Source organism: Centroberyx gerrardi, chromosome 17 (genome assembly GCF_048128805.1).
Source record: "Centroberyx gerrardi isolate f3 chromosome 17, fCenGer3.hap1.cur.20231027, whole genome shotgun sequence".
Lineage (NCBI taxonomy): Eukaryota > Metazoa > Chordata > Actinopteri > Beryciformes > Berycidae > Centroberyx > Centroberyx gerrardi.
The window spans coordinates 1152528-1168439 of record NC_136013.1 but is presented as its reverse complement, the minus strand read 5'-3'; the positions used below and the strand labels follow the sequence as shown (position 1 = coordinate 1168439).

The window sequence follows — 15912 nt, the reverse complement described above, 5'->3', positions numbered from 1 at the left end:
GAATCGCAGCACGTACTCCAGTAAGTGGAGAGAAAGTCCATATCCAGTGACGAACGAATATCCAGAAGTGCTTGTCGATCATACTGAATGAACGACAGTGCAGTACGTACAAAAATAAAAGCTATACAGGTAATAATAAACAAAAAACTACAAGTTGATTGCGGAGCCATTGTCAGTGCGACCTTCCTACGGCGCACCGGATGTTGCTCTGGACTACCAGCATTAGAAACAGTAAAAGTAGCAATAGTGGCCGTAGTAGCAGCAGTAGCAGTAAAACAGTAATAGTAGTAGTAGTTTAAGTGTTTGGAGTAGTTGAATTAGTAGTTTAAAATGGTAGCAGTATTAGTACCAGTAGAAGTAGCAATAGTAGTAGTAGTAGTAGTAGCAGCAGTAGTAGGACTTCTAAGTTGCAGTAGTAGTGTTAGTTGTGGTAGTAGTACTTGTTCTTGTTCTTTACGATTTATGGTTCAGAAGTTTTAGACCAAAACGTGAAGTTGCTTGTTATAGCACCACCATGAGGTGGTGCTATAGGTGCAGTCTGAAGCCTGCCTTGCTGCTTCAGACTGCGTTCTCCCGATTTTTGTTCAAAATCCTAACACAAATGATATGCAATTTAGGAAGATGATATATTCATAGATAATAAATTATAGCAGATAATAATCTTTGAGAATTAATAATAACGTCATTTGTTTGCACAGTTCTTTCTGGTGACAATAGGTGGGGCTGTTGTCCCTAATGACCAGTCGCCACTGATTATATTACCGGTCCGGTACTGAGTAAATACATATGAACGCAAATATGTTGTTGTATAATTATTTTTTGTTAATGAACAATTCATACATTGTTAGTAATTCACAGTGCAATAACTAAATGGTAAGTTAGTCCAGTTAGACAATAACATCATTTAAGATCAAATAACGCAGCCACGTTACTGTGCAATAGTTTTTTTATTAACGTCTAATTAGGAATAGTTCATACGTTCCCTTACAAAAAAGAAGTATACTTCAAGTTAATTTTATTAAGTAAACTTAAGTAAAGTTCAAGTACATTTCCCAAGTATACTTTATGTAGTAAGTATACTAATATCAATGCACTAGTAGTATACTTGTAAGTGTACTACTTCAATACTTCTTGGGACTAAATTGGCCCACTTTTTAGTTTATAGAAGTATACTTTTAAGTACATTTTAAGTGTAAGAGTAGTAAACTTTGAGTACACAACTAGTTTACATCTAAGTTTTATTTTGTACTGCAACTATACTGTGAACGATACTATAAGTGAACTTATAAGTACTAGTTATATACTTCTAGCCCATTTTCTAGTTTATGAAAGTATACTTTTAAGTATACCGCAAGTAAACTTATATATATACTGCTAGTTTACTAGTTATGTAATACTAGTCCACTTTTTAGTTTATGAAAGTATACTTTAAGTATTCTTTAGGTGTAAGAGTAGTAAACTTTGAGTACACCACTAGTTTACATCTGTTTTATTTTGTACTGCAACTATACTGTGTGAACTATACTACGAGTGAACTTATAGGTATACTGTTAGTGTACTAGTTATATACTTCTAGCCCACTTTTTAGTTTATGAAAGTACACTTTTAAGTATACTCTCAGTAAACTACTAGTAACCCTTCCTTTTACAGTCCCCTAATTACGAAGTATTTACCTGGTAAATATATGGTTAATTATAGTATATTATTGGGTAATTACCACTGTAAATAAGTAGGTAAATACAGAGAAACTACAACTGAAATACTAAGAAAAAACCTCCACTATTACCCATCAACTCAACTAAGTACCGTGTAGTTGTGACCGTTTTAGGTTGGTAATAACTCAGATTGTAGCGACTATCTTGACCAGCAATTAGCCACTCGGCTGGGTGCGGGAGAGTACCTTGTTTTTGACGCGCTTCAATGAGTAGATGTCCAGGCAGTCTTCACTGTTGGGTGAGGTTCCCGTTTAATAAAGGTTTCGGTTTACAGCACAATCACTTAGCTGAATGATATTGACAAACTGATTCTACGTTGCAAACAAAACCCGTATGGCGACATGATGGCTGACTTGGCTCTCTGGTGTGGCTGCCATCGTACAAGCGTGCGAGCGGTAAAAACCGTGAGACCTCCCCGTCACCCATGCATGATTAGACCTGTTGCACCTGTGCCCATATAGATTTCACCTACCACACTAATCTACACTGCCACCCAGTGGTAAACTTGATGTAGGCTACAAATTATAAAGACATAAATACACAGACATAATTAATGGCTCCTACACAGATATAATTGCGTACTTCCTAGGAAAGTAGGCAACCAATTCTTAGAAACACCTCCTCTATTACCCATCAATTCAAGTTACAATTGTAGTTATCCAAGGTTTATGTTGGTAAAAGCCCAAGTTGAATTATGTACTATCTAGAAATTAAGATAGTACTTTCCACTAAATTACTTTTTATTATATAGTTATTGTTCATGGCTACACCCATTTATAAAGGGTTTATTAGATATACCTTAGAAACTATGGAATTGTTTTTATTTAAGTTGAAAAATTACATCAGTACTTTCCTGGTAACAACCGCCGCAGGAACAGTTTTCCTCTAGTGTCATGGTACATCTTCTTATATACTGGATATGTTCTTGCAGATGTTTTTACAATTTACTCAGTAAGTAAGCTGAAACTGTACTGTAAAAGGAAGCCTTGTTTGTTTCCATGGTATTACCATGTTCTTACCATATCCTTTGTAAAAGATTATTCCCTTTTCCATGCAATAAACACAAACTTTTAGCATGTATGTTCTGCAACGTTACTAAGTAAACTGAAACTGTACTGTAAAAGAAAGCAATGTTTAATCCCATGGTATTACAAAGTCCACATCCTTTCATCAAAATGGATGGTTTCCTTTCCCATGCAATATAGACAAACTTGTACCATATGTTCCATAGTTTTACTAACTAAAACATTAATTTTTATTGAATAAGTACGCCGAAACAGGAGAACTGCAGGAGAAATTGAGTAGCCTACTCCAATTTGGCAATAAATTAAATAAGTAAAGCTCTCTGAATTAATAAATGGCGGTGCCTCCACTTAGTAGTGTTTAAAGACTTTAAACAGTATCTACTAAGAATTTCAATTACTACAATTAACCTGAACTCAATGTCCCCCTTTGAAATATGTGACTGTATAAAATTACAACAACTCAACACCAGATACTTAAAATGCAAACAAATTGCCTTTAGTTATGCAACTACCAAGATGTGAAATATAAAAACAGAAAATAAAAAACAACTTCCAATTATCAAAGCAAATAATCAGATATTCCAATATCAATCTTTTACATTCCAAAAACAAAAATAATGCAGTGCAAGTGTATAGACAGTACTCACGACTTGATGACAGAGTTTGTGATGGGTAGACCTGATGAGGGGATGCAGGAAAATGGCGAGTGAGGCCGAGTGCAGCCGATCCAAACACAGGAAAACGTTGTACTCCCGAAGCATGTGGAAACAGGGCTTGAACAGGTCTGTTGTACTCCTGGCCCACGAAGGATTTCCTGCTCCTTTCTCTCCCTATGCGGTATAACAGTCCAGTTCCTATAAGCATAAAATCCAACTAAAAATCAAGTACATAACACAAAGATGTATCATAATCTATTATTAGCTTACAGACTATCTGATAGCTCGTTCACATAAACAAATGGTCAAAGCGATTGCTATGCTAATAACGCTAGCCGCGATTAGCATTTCTTTAGGTTTAAACCATAACAATTAGCTACAGTACCACACTTAAAATAATAAAGTCATGCTTTACCTTAACAGCATTCACACAGGTCAAACATGTCGTCAACCCAGTTAGGAAGATTATGATGGTGTTTTCAGGACGGATAGTCTTTCTCTGCTGCTTCCACATGTTCTCCCCTGCACTCTACCTAGTTTTTGCAGTCAGCGCCTAAGTCCCGCCTCTCTTAAATTCCGATTGGAAGATAGCAATTTAACCACCAATGGATATCAAATATCTACCTGTTTGGCAATCAGTGGGTTAGGCTGTACTACACACATGCAAAACCAATTTAATTTCAATCCAACTTTATTTATATTATTTTATAACTATATATATAACTTTTTTTTTTTTTAATATAAACTAACTAAACTTCACCCTGGGCTACACCCTCCCCTCATCTGACTCCTCTCTCTCTCTCCTTCGAGAGTACTTTCTAACTTCACAGTTACAGCAAAAGGTTGAAAACTGGGGGTGTGAGGCTGTTTCGGGGTCATCTCCAGGTTTTGAGTTCAGACTGAACTGAATGACCATCCCATGGTGTTGGATAGTGACCGACCGGTTCGAAGGATTTCCGGGCTCATCATAGCTCAGGCGAACTACTGGCTTCACAGTTCGTCTGGACGTGCATCTCTATGACGCCCATGTCTATAATGCATTATAAACATACTTATAATGCACTATGATCCTTGCGAAAAAAATGTCAGTGAGTGACCAGCAATTATGAAGTATTATGATACTTGACCTTATAAGTCATTATAAAATGCTTTATAATGTGTTATGATTATTGTTATAAAGCATTATGAATATTTATGCTTATAACTATAATTATACAGTATAAGCAGATTATAACGCATTATAAGTATGTTTATAATGCATTATAGACATGGGTGTCATAGAAAGTGTTACCGAACCTTCTTTCTGACACAATATCCCATTATAAGCCTAAGTGCCACAATGTGTTCAGTGCAGCCTCTTTTGGGTTGGGCTCCTGCCTGCTTCCGGAATGGCTTATACCAGGCCATCAGTCTATTGTTCAGCACATAGTCATACAACTTTGCTGCACTGTTGATCACACTTATACCCCGGTAATTATCACAATCAAGGGGGTTACTTTTCTTGAATAACATGATCAATCTAGGGGCCCAGCTCATTGGATAGCCAGTCACAAAGATGGAGTTTACAAGTGTGCATAAAAATATTAACCATTCACCTGGCAGAAGTTTGAACAAGCCTGGGCTTACCCCATCAGGGCCCGCTCCTTTTCCCGGCTTTAGCTGGTGGTCAATCACATGTTGAACTTCTGCTGTTGTGATAGGGTCATCTAGCAGTGGCATGTTCACATTATAGCCCTCCATATGCAGTGGGTTTTCTCCCTCACCACACTCCAATATACGCTGCCAACAGGGTGAAAGTGCTTCCTGGTTCCAGGGCAGGTTGCATGCCAGGGGTCTAGGGCTGATTAGTTTGCTCTGGGCAGCACAGTTATACAATGATTCTGCAAACCACATAGCCATATCATATCCAGGTTCTGGTCAAAGCTGATGATGGATGCTTCCAGTGAACTTATGTTGAGAGCAAATTGATCTGCATCAATATTCATGAAGGGCACTGGTTTCCTGCAACAGGGGTTGTCAGAGTGAGTCATAATAGAATGCATATACAAATCCTGAGCACACTGTAACAAAACCTTTGCATTAATCATTTCTTCAGGGAACATAAGTTCTATAGACAATGGGGCGTGATCGGATGGCATGTCAGTATTTTGATTCACTTCAAAGCTTTTAACACAATTAATGTAACAAGCAGTGATTAGACAGTAATCCACTTCAGAAATCCAACTTTCTCTCTTGCGGTAGGTTAGGGAACTAGGGAAGGAGTAAGACACTGTGTGCAAGTTGTTCACAACCAATAGATTATTGTCTTTGCAAACTTGAATAATACTCTTTCCATTGGTGTTTACTGTTTCATCAACATGCTTGTAGTACATGTTATTGCTACCTTCAAGCAGCTCTTTCACCTTGTCTCCACATTTAGTGTTCATGTCACCAACCACCACATAGCCAATTGTGTTGTCCTGGGTTCTGGCCTGAATTTCTGAAAAGCTTACATTAGAGAAAAAAGGTGAATCAGATGGTGGTATATAGGCCCCGCCAATCATTACACCGGGAACACAACCAAATTTGCTCTTGTGCTGACGTATCAATTACAGTGACATCATTGTAAATGTCATGTTTAAACAGAGCAACGACACCTCCTCTCTGACTGTTTTGGTTTTTGGCTACCACAGGTATGAATCCAGGGGCGTGGGTCACATTGGCTCTTTTAATCTCTGTCAACACCACTATGTCATGGTCCCTCAGCCACCGTATCACATTTATGTTTTCCAGTTTATTACTCAGCCCATTGATATTCCAGAACCCAAGTCTTATATGTTTGTACCCAGTAGCTGAACAGGTGACATAAACTTACAGACCACCTCACCATCTTTAGTTACAGCACGCTTCTTGTAGTCCATTCTGATTGTACACCGAACATCTGCAGGAGCTGCCCTCTCAATTTTTGCATAGTCACGCAGCCTCTTCCATTCCCTACGAACGGCGGGGTGTAGATCTTTCTTTATGTAAACTTTTTTGTGGTCGTCTTTGGTGGAGTCCTTCAACTTTCTGGCATTTTCCAACACAGTCTTTGCCTCTGTTATGGTCTCTGGTATCTGTAATCACCAACAATGGGCGGGGTGGTGAATTTTCATCCCTTGGTTTCCCAAGCCTCATAATTTTAGCAGGCACAACACCAGGGCACTGTATCTCTGATATGTCTTCAACGTCAGCTGCATCCTTTTCCCAGCATTTCTCTCATTTTTTCTCTGCCACTCTTGTGAAGATAAGGTTTCTCTCTCTGTCTTTGTTTTCAAAATTTTCAAGTGCACGTTGCTGTCGGGCTACAGCTGTCTTCACCATGCTATACGGCTCCATCACAGTCACCATTTGGAGTCTTATACTCTTACTTTCTGCACTTGATTCAGAAAGTAGTTGCTTGAAGATTTCATTCTGAGCTTTGAGATCTTGGACTTCCTTGCCAAGAATCTCTTGTCTTGATGTAAGCTCTTGTATCTCCAGTAAGGCCTGCTTCAACATTGCGACGCATTCCTCTTCTCTGTCTTGGTGGACGTTCAGCAAATCCAAAATCTTTCCCAACTCAGACCTTAGTCTATCTTTTGTCCATACATGGGGAATATCGGCACTTGTCAATCTTTCTCCTCTTGTTGACATCTTGCTTGTTCCATAGGAAACAACAAAAAAACAAAGTGCTTATCTTCCAAAAAATGACCACAAGTGATAGAAGATATCACCACAAAAGTGTTGTATAACATCGATTTATCACTGGATGGCAATCTTTAAAACAGATATTTGATGGATTAAAGGACTGAATCAGGGAAAAAGGAACATCGCCAAAAGCCCTTGAGTGAGCAAAACTACAAAAACCAACTGTATACTGTATGGAATTTTGGGAATGCGCATTGACGCACGCACTCATCTCACATTTCCTATAGCCTACCTTACAGTGTTATAAAATAATAGGAAATAACCATTATGGATAACATTTGCTAAATATCAAATATTTATACATTTGTAATTAGCTCTGTCCATTAAATCATTTTGGGAATATGCTTTTACGCACGCACTTGTCTCTCTCCTCTCCTCTGTTCAGCCTTCTTCACCAATGGAAAAACTGAGGCAAGGTGTAAATGGTGATTCGTAAATGTAAACTGAGGATTGTACTTGCAAAACAGGAGTTGCATTCCTGTTTATAGATTTACAGAACTGACTTTTTCAGATTCGTTTTTTACGATTGAACCATTTCACAATCTTGGGTTTATGTACGATTTGTTTTGGCGGAAATATACCTCCATAGAGGAGCTAGTCAAACTTTGAAACGATAAATGCACAAATATTCTGGACTCTACTGCTCCTATGAAAATAAGGACCTCCAAGCCAAAGTCATTGCCCTGGCTTAATGAGCACACTCGGACTCTAAAAAGAGAGTGTCGCAAAGCCGAGCTTAACTGGAAATCAAATAAACTGCAGGTTTCTTACGAGATCTTAAAAAGCTTAATGTGCACCTACCAGAAAGCCGTTAAAGACACAAGAATGGCCTTGTTTTCTCAAAAAATTGTCAGAACTCAAGGGTGTTATTCAATACTGTTAATCGTGTTGTCAGCCCCTCATCTCATACTAAATGTTCCCCATCAAACGCAAAGAATTTCTCACATTCTTTAACAAGAAAGTTGCTGACATCAGAGCTCAGATTGTTCCCCCCACTCAGTTATTCTGTTATGTCAGGTACCTCTTCATCCTGCCCACGTTACATGTGTTGTACCTCAAGGTTCACGGTACCTTGCTTGTTCACGGTTCTCATTGGGAACCCGGATGTGAGAGGACGCTGGCGCTGTTTGTTCGCCGCTTCTCCATCTGAGATCTGAGATCCGAGATCGCATTAGTTTTGCGTTTTTAGCTAGCTTTATTGTCGGACTTTTTATCCTACCATTGTTTCTACCTTTTTGTACCTTTTATCACGTTGTGTCTGGACATATTCTCCACTCGATCGCTACCTTGACGGACTTCGTGGTTACATACCTGCATGCACTAGCCTGCTACACCAGCTAATGTAGCAGCTACACCAGCTCCCGTTCCAGGCAAAGTGTTTGGACTCTACTGCCTCATCCGTCCCACCCGAGCACAGCCCGATTGTTCCGTCTCGACTCTCCCGTGGTTCCCGACTCTGGACTGCACAACCTCCGTCTCACTGGTTGCCACTTTGCTGCCGCCGCTGCTGCTGCTGTCGGAGACTCTCTCGGCAACCTGCAGTACTGGATCTTCCCATCTCTGCCCAGCGCCACCACTGCTACCGAGAGCTCTATCCCGGACAGCCCTCAGCTGCCCCGGTGCGGTTAGCCCTTGCTGGCTGGGACCGCTGCCTCTCCAGTCAGCTGGTCAGCTAGCAGCCTCCTCAGCTGTCCCGCTACGGTTAGCCCGCCCTGGCTGGGACCTTAGCTACCCTCCTCAGCACACGCTCCCCAGCCTCATACCGGCACGTCTGGATCCTTCCGTCCCTGCTCAGTGCTGTCTACTACTGAGAGTTCTTTCCCGGACAGCCTCTCAGCTGTCCCGGTGCGGTTAGCCCTTGTTGGCTGGGACCGCCGTCTCTCAGTTGGCCAGCAGCTAGGCTGTTAGCATCGTGCTAATCGTCCTCCCCGGCTTTCATGATGCTGAAATATTCCACCTCGCAACTTTTCAAATTTAACAACCACATCACTCCACCTCTATGCATCTCAGCCATCATAAACCTCGGGCTGTTACGCCGACCCAGCTACATCCATAGAGGCTCCCGGCGAAAGTTTGTTTCCTCGGGGTCGGAGCATGCCATCCCGTCCATCTGGTCCAGCGGGCACACTGCCGCAGCTCCACTACGTCACCACAACAAACAACACGTGCACTCTGCCTGCCTACGAACATTGGTCAAAGCAAACCAGCCCACTCAGAAACAATCACATCTCAAATTTGCACTTTTCAACACCCGATCCCTAAATAACAAGGGCCTCATCCTCAGTGAATTTATTATGGACAACAAACTTGACTTTCTCTGCCTCACTGAAACCTGGCAAAAACCCCTGGAATACTTCTCTCTCAACCAGACTGCACCCATTGGATACACCTACATGGAAAAACCACGCCAGGACGGGCGTGGTGGCGGAATAGCGACACTGCATCGACAAACCATCAAAACTACTGCAATATCCATTCCCACCCCCTCCTCATTTGAACACCTTGCTTTTAAACTGCCTGGTCCTAAACCTCTGGTCACTGCTGTCATTTATCGCCCCCCCAAGCCAAACCCTGCATTTCCTTCTGACCTGTCTGAATTTCTAACTCAGCTCTGTGCCATTTCACCATCTGTTCTGCTACTAGGCGACTTCAACATCCATGTCAACTCTACCAACTGCAAAACCACAATGGAACTCCTGGACATTCTACACTATTTAAATATTACCCAACACTAAATGATTTTACCCTGTATGTGAAGCATCTTTGAGTACCTAGAAAAGCGTCAAAAGTCAATTTTGGGTCCAATTCTCTTCTCCCTATATAAGCTCCCATTAGGTCACATAATTCGTGATCATAACATCTCCTTCCATTGTTACGCAGATGATAAGCAGCTATATGTGCCTATCACTCCCAATAATCCTCATGGACTAGCCTCCCTTTACAACTGCCTAAAAGACATTAAAAGTTGGATGTCCCAAAACTATTTGCAGCTAAATGACAATAAGTCTGAAATATTGCTAATTGGCCCCCCTCACTCCATCAACTCTTTTCAGAATGATCTAGGTTCTTTGGGACCTTACGTCAAAACTTCTGCGAGGAACTTGGGTGTGGTTTTTTAACAGGATCTCAATTTGAGGAGCAGGTTAAGAAAGTTTTTCAGACTTGCTTTCTTCAGCTTAGAACTATTTCTAAAATCAGAACATTCCTGTCTTTTAATGACTTGCAGAAAGTAATTCATGCTTTTATATCCTCTCGCCTGGATTACTGTAACTCCCTCTATTCCTGCCTCACCCAGAAGCAAATCTCACGCCTTCAGCTAGTCCAAAACGCTGCTGCCAGAATGCTAATGGGTCTAAAGAAACGGGAGCATATCACCCCTGTCCTGGCATCCTTTTTCAAAATTTTACTTATCACTTTTAAAGCATGTCTTGGACAGGCCACAGACTACATTTTAGATCTTTTAATGCCTGACTGTAACCTGAGGTCTGCAGGAAAGTCTCTCCTAGTTGTTCTTAGATCCAAATTCATTTCAAGAGGGGATCCAGGATTTGCTGTCAGGGCCCCAAAACTATGGAATGCGCTTCCCGAAGAGCTCAGATTAGCTAAGGGTGTATTGACTTTAAAACACTCTTAAAGACCCTCTTTTTTAGTATTTTTATTTTTTAGTTTCATTGGCTTTTCTGTAAACTTCTCTAAGCATTCTCAAGTTACCTTTTGTCATTTTACCCTTGTTTTTCTTTGTGTTGAATTGTCACTGTTTTACTACTGTTTTATTGTGTTGTTTTATTATTCTTTTTATTGTGTAAAGCACTTTGTAACTTCTGTTTTGAAAAGTGCTATATTAAAAAAATATATTATTATTATTATTATTATTATTATTATTATTATTATTATTATTATTATTATATATAATCTATCCTGGCCTGATTGGATGACAAACATTTTAGTCAGTAGTCAAGTTATCCTTATAACATGAAAAGAGATGTAAGAAGAGTTGAATATAAACAGCAGTGAGTGCGGTCCATCATCCACTGAGACGAGTGTCCAGCTTCACTCCCTGAGGCGGCTGGCGGCCAGGAGACACTGCAGTCCACAGGAGACACTGCAGTCCACAGGAGACACTGCAGTCCACAGGAGACACTGCAGTCCACAGAGCCTCGGGCTTTAAAGGCCAGACAGAGACCGACAGTTACAGCTGTGACGGTGTGTCAGGAAACACACAGGACGCTCATTCTGTCCAGCTGTGAGTGTGAGAGGTAAGAGACACTTTAACTAAATGTTTCTGCATTCAGGTATGATGTGTTTCTGGGAAGCTAGCTCGTGTTCACACATTGAGTATTGTATAAACACTTTTTATTATTGTTGCATTATTGCTATGCTAGGATTACTTTAGAATGTAGTACTTTTTAAAAGATAATTATTTATTAATATTTCCAACCTGTGCCTTAGATTTTGCCATCATGATGTTTGATTGTGTTGAAAATGTGTGAAAATGTCATGACTTATTTCACTGTAGAGCTTGATGTAGCTTCAGTTCAATTCACACACACACACACACACACACACACACACACACACAGGGCCAACAGGTAATCTCCTATAGCTGAACGCAGAAAGTGATTAAAACACATTAACACTCACTGCAGTGGAACCTTCCTGCATCCAATTACCGATTATCAATTGCCTGAAACTCTATATTGCAGTATTAGTTATGTTATTTTAACTAGCATGAGCTAGACCTCAAGAACTCTGATGCTGCGTTCAGTGCATATTGGATTTTCTGTAAATATGACTTGCTGACTGGGAAAAAAACATTTACATCAACGTCCTAGTGGTAATGAAGCAGAATATGTGGGGAATTTTTTGCGCCTCTGTTATTTCCCACCTGGCATCACAAATTTAGGAAGTGAGTCAACACAAGCGGTGAACACAGCAGAGAATCCACCGATGTCAGCAGTCAGTTTTAAAAATGATCCAATCTATTGGTGTGCTATTTAAAGACATGTTCAACTGCAGTGTGGGTGTTATTGTGTTGAAAAGATGGTTTTTAATCACTTTTTTGGGTTCAGCTGTTGGACATGACGTTGGCCCTGTATGTGTGTATTGGACAGCAGTGCTCCTGTTTAACTGAAACCACGTCAAGCTCCACAGTGAAGTGAGTGATGACATCTTGAACACAATCAATTGTCATGACGGCAAAAAAACAGGAAAATAAGGCCCATGTTGAAAATGACCGGATTTATCCTTTAACTATTGACTGTTGGTTGATGTCTCTATAAAATGATTTATTCTCTGATTAGTTATTTAGGGAATGATTAGCTAAATATTACAACATCCTCAGTGGCATTGGTGTAAAATGAAGACATCACAAATCATATGGCAGTTCTCAACTCCTGCCATAGAACTACATAAGGGGAGTGGAGCAGTAGATGTGTATGTGAAAAAAATCAAGCCCATCCCATGTGAACAGGATGAATTTTGGTTTAATCATGGCTGGTGATTTGAATACATTTAAACCATTTGTGTGAATTTACTGTGAAACATCACAGAAAATAATAATTCCACAACCAGTGTGCTATTTTGTCATGGTAGATTAGCTGAAACAATGCAGGGAAATCTATTTAAAAGCTTATTCAAGAATGCATCATAATCTCCACATATTTCTGCAAATATAAGTATTTAGGAGAAGTTTGTTCTTTGTGTCCTGAAGAAGTAAAAAGCAAGCAGAAACATCAGATAGCCTTTGCTAAACAGGGAATCAGTTAGCTGCTGATATTTCTGTGACTTCTTGGCATGAATTCATTTCTGACTGGAATAGCAGAATCAAATCACCTTTCATTTTCAGATTATGGAATTTTTCTATATGAGCTTCATGTCACTAACCCAATGTGTGTTATATCTGCTTTTTTCCACATATCGTAAACAGTATGATTTCATAACATTTCTGTTCAAATAGGAAAAAAAGGAGGAGAATTGTTAGACAACATGTTTGTTTCCCTGGTGAACCAAACATAAGATGCATAAGTTACAGGTAAAAATGTGACTTTTATGAATCCTTTTTCACAACTAGGAAGACACTCAGATGACTAGGCATGCCAATATATTGAATTTCACACAGTTGAAGCTATTCTCAAGTGTAAAGTTTTATTATGACAAATATTTTATTAAATGAAGAACTCTTCACCTATAAGTTACTCTGAGTATGGTTCATTGCCTTGTGGAACAGGTGTGAAACTGTGTGGCTGACTAAGTCAGTATCATCTTTTAAATCACTCCTAAAAACAGACTTTTATCAGAAAGCTGACTTTTAATCCTGGTCTGATTTTAGCCAAGTTTGCCTCGTTCATTATTGCATTTTTTTTGCATCTTTTTTTTTCATCTGATTTTGTGTTACATTTGTCCTTTATTTTATTTATTGTCATTTGTTTGTCCTTTTATCTCTTTGCTATGCTTATTTTATCAGTACCTTCAGTTTAATTTTAATGTTTTCTTCCTTGCACTTGTTCCTTGTTGTGAAGCACTTTGTAACTTTGGTTTTGAAAAGTGCTTTATAAATAAAGTTTATCCAGACAGATGGAGCCAGCGCTCTGTTTTGAGTCCAGGAACACTTCCTGTCTGAGGACCATCTATCCTCTGTCTGTCCGCGTCTCTCTCTACCTGCTGCTGGGCGTCATGGTCGTCTTGACGGTGTGTGGGAACGTTCTGGTCGTCGTGTCGGTCGCTCAGTTCAAGCAGCTCCACACTCCCACCAACTACCTCATCCTCTCCCTGGCTGTCTCCGACCTGCTGCTGGGGCTGCTGGTCATGTTCCCCAGTATGATCCTAACTGTGGAGACCTGCTGGTATTTTGGAGATGTGTTCTGTAAAGTCTGGAATAGTGCTGATGTCTTGTTGTGCACAGCCTCAATTCTAAATCTGTCTTTCATATCGATTGACCGATATTATGCTGTTTGCCAGCCTCTGCTGTACAGAAGTAAAATAACTGTTAATGCTGTGTTGATCATGATTCTGGTCAGTTGGAGTGTTTCGGCTGTAGTGGGCTTTGGAATGATCTTCCTCAAGCTCAATATTTTGGGAATTGAGGAGTTCTACTATACTCATGTTGCATGTGAAGGAGGATGTGTTTTGTTTCAGAGTGGAGTGTCGAGTACAGTCTCATCGGTTTTCTCCTTTTACATTCCCGGAGTTGTCATGCTCGGTATTTACCTGAAGATTTTCCTGGTGGCACAGAGACAAGTGCGCAGCATCCACAACACGAGAACATCTGATCCGTCCCAAACTAAAGCCACCAAAACACTCGCTATCATCATGGGGGCATTTCTTTCTTTTTGGACTCCCTTTTTTGTGTGTAATGTCATTAATCCCTTCATCAGTTACTCGACTCCACCGGCAATGTTCGACATACTGTTGTGGGTCGGCTATTTGAATTCTACTGTGAATCCTTTGGTGTACGCATTCTTTTACAGTTGGTTCAGAAAGGCATTTCGAGTGATCATTTCAGGTAAAATCTTTAATTCTGACATTTCAGACATAAAACTGTTCACAGAATAAATCTTAAAAATTTGGCATGGCAGGTGCCTCTCAGAGAAATAAGCTTATGAATGTATGGCAGAAAAAAGTATGGCAGAAAAAATAAAGCTTATTACACTTTTCTTTCTCAACAGTCACTGCTGATGTCTCCATTAACAAGACACTTATTCCTCAATAATAATAATAATAATAATAACAATAATAATAACAATAACTTACCTTATAGCATTTATCAAAACAGAGTTACAAAGTTCTTACAAAGTGCCTCACAGGAGAAAAGACAGCTGGGATAGAAATAAGGGATAAAATGTGAAACAAAATACATGGAATAAAACATTCCAGAACATTAAGCATAAACAAGCACAGATCCTGTACAGACCCATGGCGCGTGTTCAATTCAATTCACTGCACTGAAGCATTACGACACGGTTATCAGTTAAATAATTCCACTAACGTCACTTAAATACCACAGGTAATAACGTTACCTAACATTAAGGTTTATAGGGCAACGGAAGACGTAGATGTATGTAAATTAACAGCAGAGAGTGGGGCTCAGTGTGGGAGGCAGGGGCGTCACCAAGGTTTGAATACATCTGGGGCTGAGCCCAAGTAATGTGGGGCTGAACCTGGGAGGGACATTCCATGTATTTTACCTTACAGATCAAATTGGGCAGCATTTGGGGCACTCTACTGCGTTACAAGCCCAGTTACAAGATGCTTCGCATTGAAGAATCCTGTAATGTACACATCACTATGCAGTTAACTTAAATCTTAAATTGATGAAATTAAAGATCTTATAACATACATCTCTATTATAATAGTATGGAATTGTTTTAAATAATTATTATAACTTGGCACCAACAGCTGAAAACAAAATAAACAGAAAAAGGCTTTAGTGAAGCCATGGGTGGTGCAGTGTCCTGTCTAGATTTGGGTTTGGTTGGTGACCCTGACTTCCTCAATCTCTTATTGTCCTTGCTAAGATACTGATAGAATGGACAACATTACCTTTAAAAAAAAACACAATTCATTTGGTTCATATTTTACTAGCATTTCCTTGTTTGAAGGTGATTGTACCTGAGTATCACTATTTTGTGCCACTTCCCTCAAAACTGGCTCAACTTCCTCCTGCTAGAGGAAACATGATGTGACAAAAAAGTCAGCTCTCAAAATATTATTAATTAATATTTATTATACATGTGCTGGATGATTTGATTCTGATTGGCTGGAGGGTTGTTGATTAATTTCACTTACCACATAGTAGTCCTTATTACTGGT

General features: G+C 39.8%; 1 protein-coding gene across 1 annotated transcript; it reads left to right on the top strand.

Annotated features, from left to right (window-relative positions):
* Nucleotides 1-9398: 9398 nt before the first annotated feature.
* Nucleotides 9399-14655, top strand: LOC139932282 (trace amine-associated receptor 1-like). Its single transcript, XM_071926039.2, has 2 exons — nt 9399-9451; nt 13689-14655. Exons 1-2 carry the CDS (start codon nt 9399-9401, stop codon nt 14653-14655), a joined length of 1020 nt encoding a protein of 339 aa, XP_071782140.2.
* Nucleotides 14656-15912: the final 1257 nt, after the last annotated feature.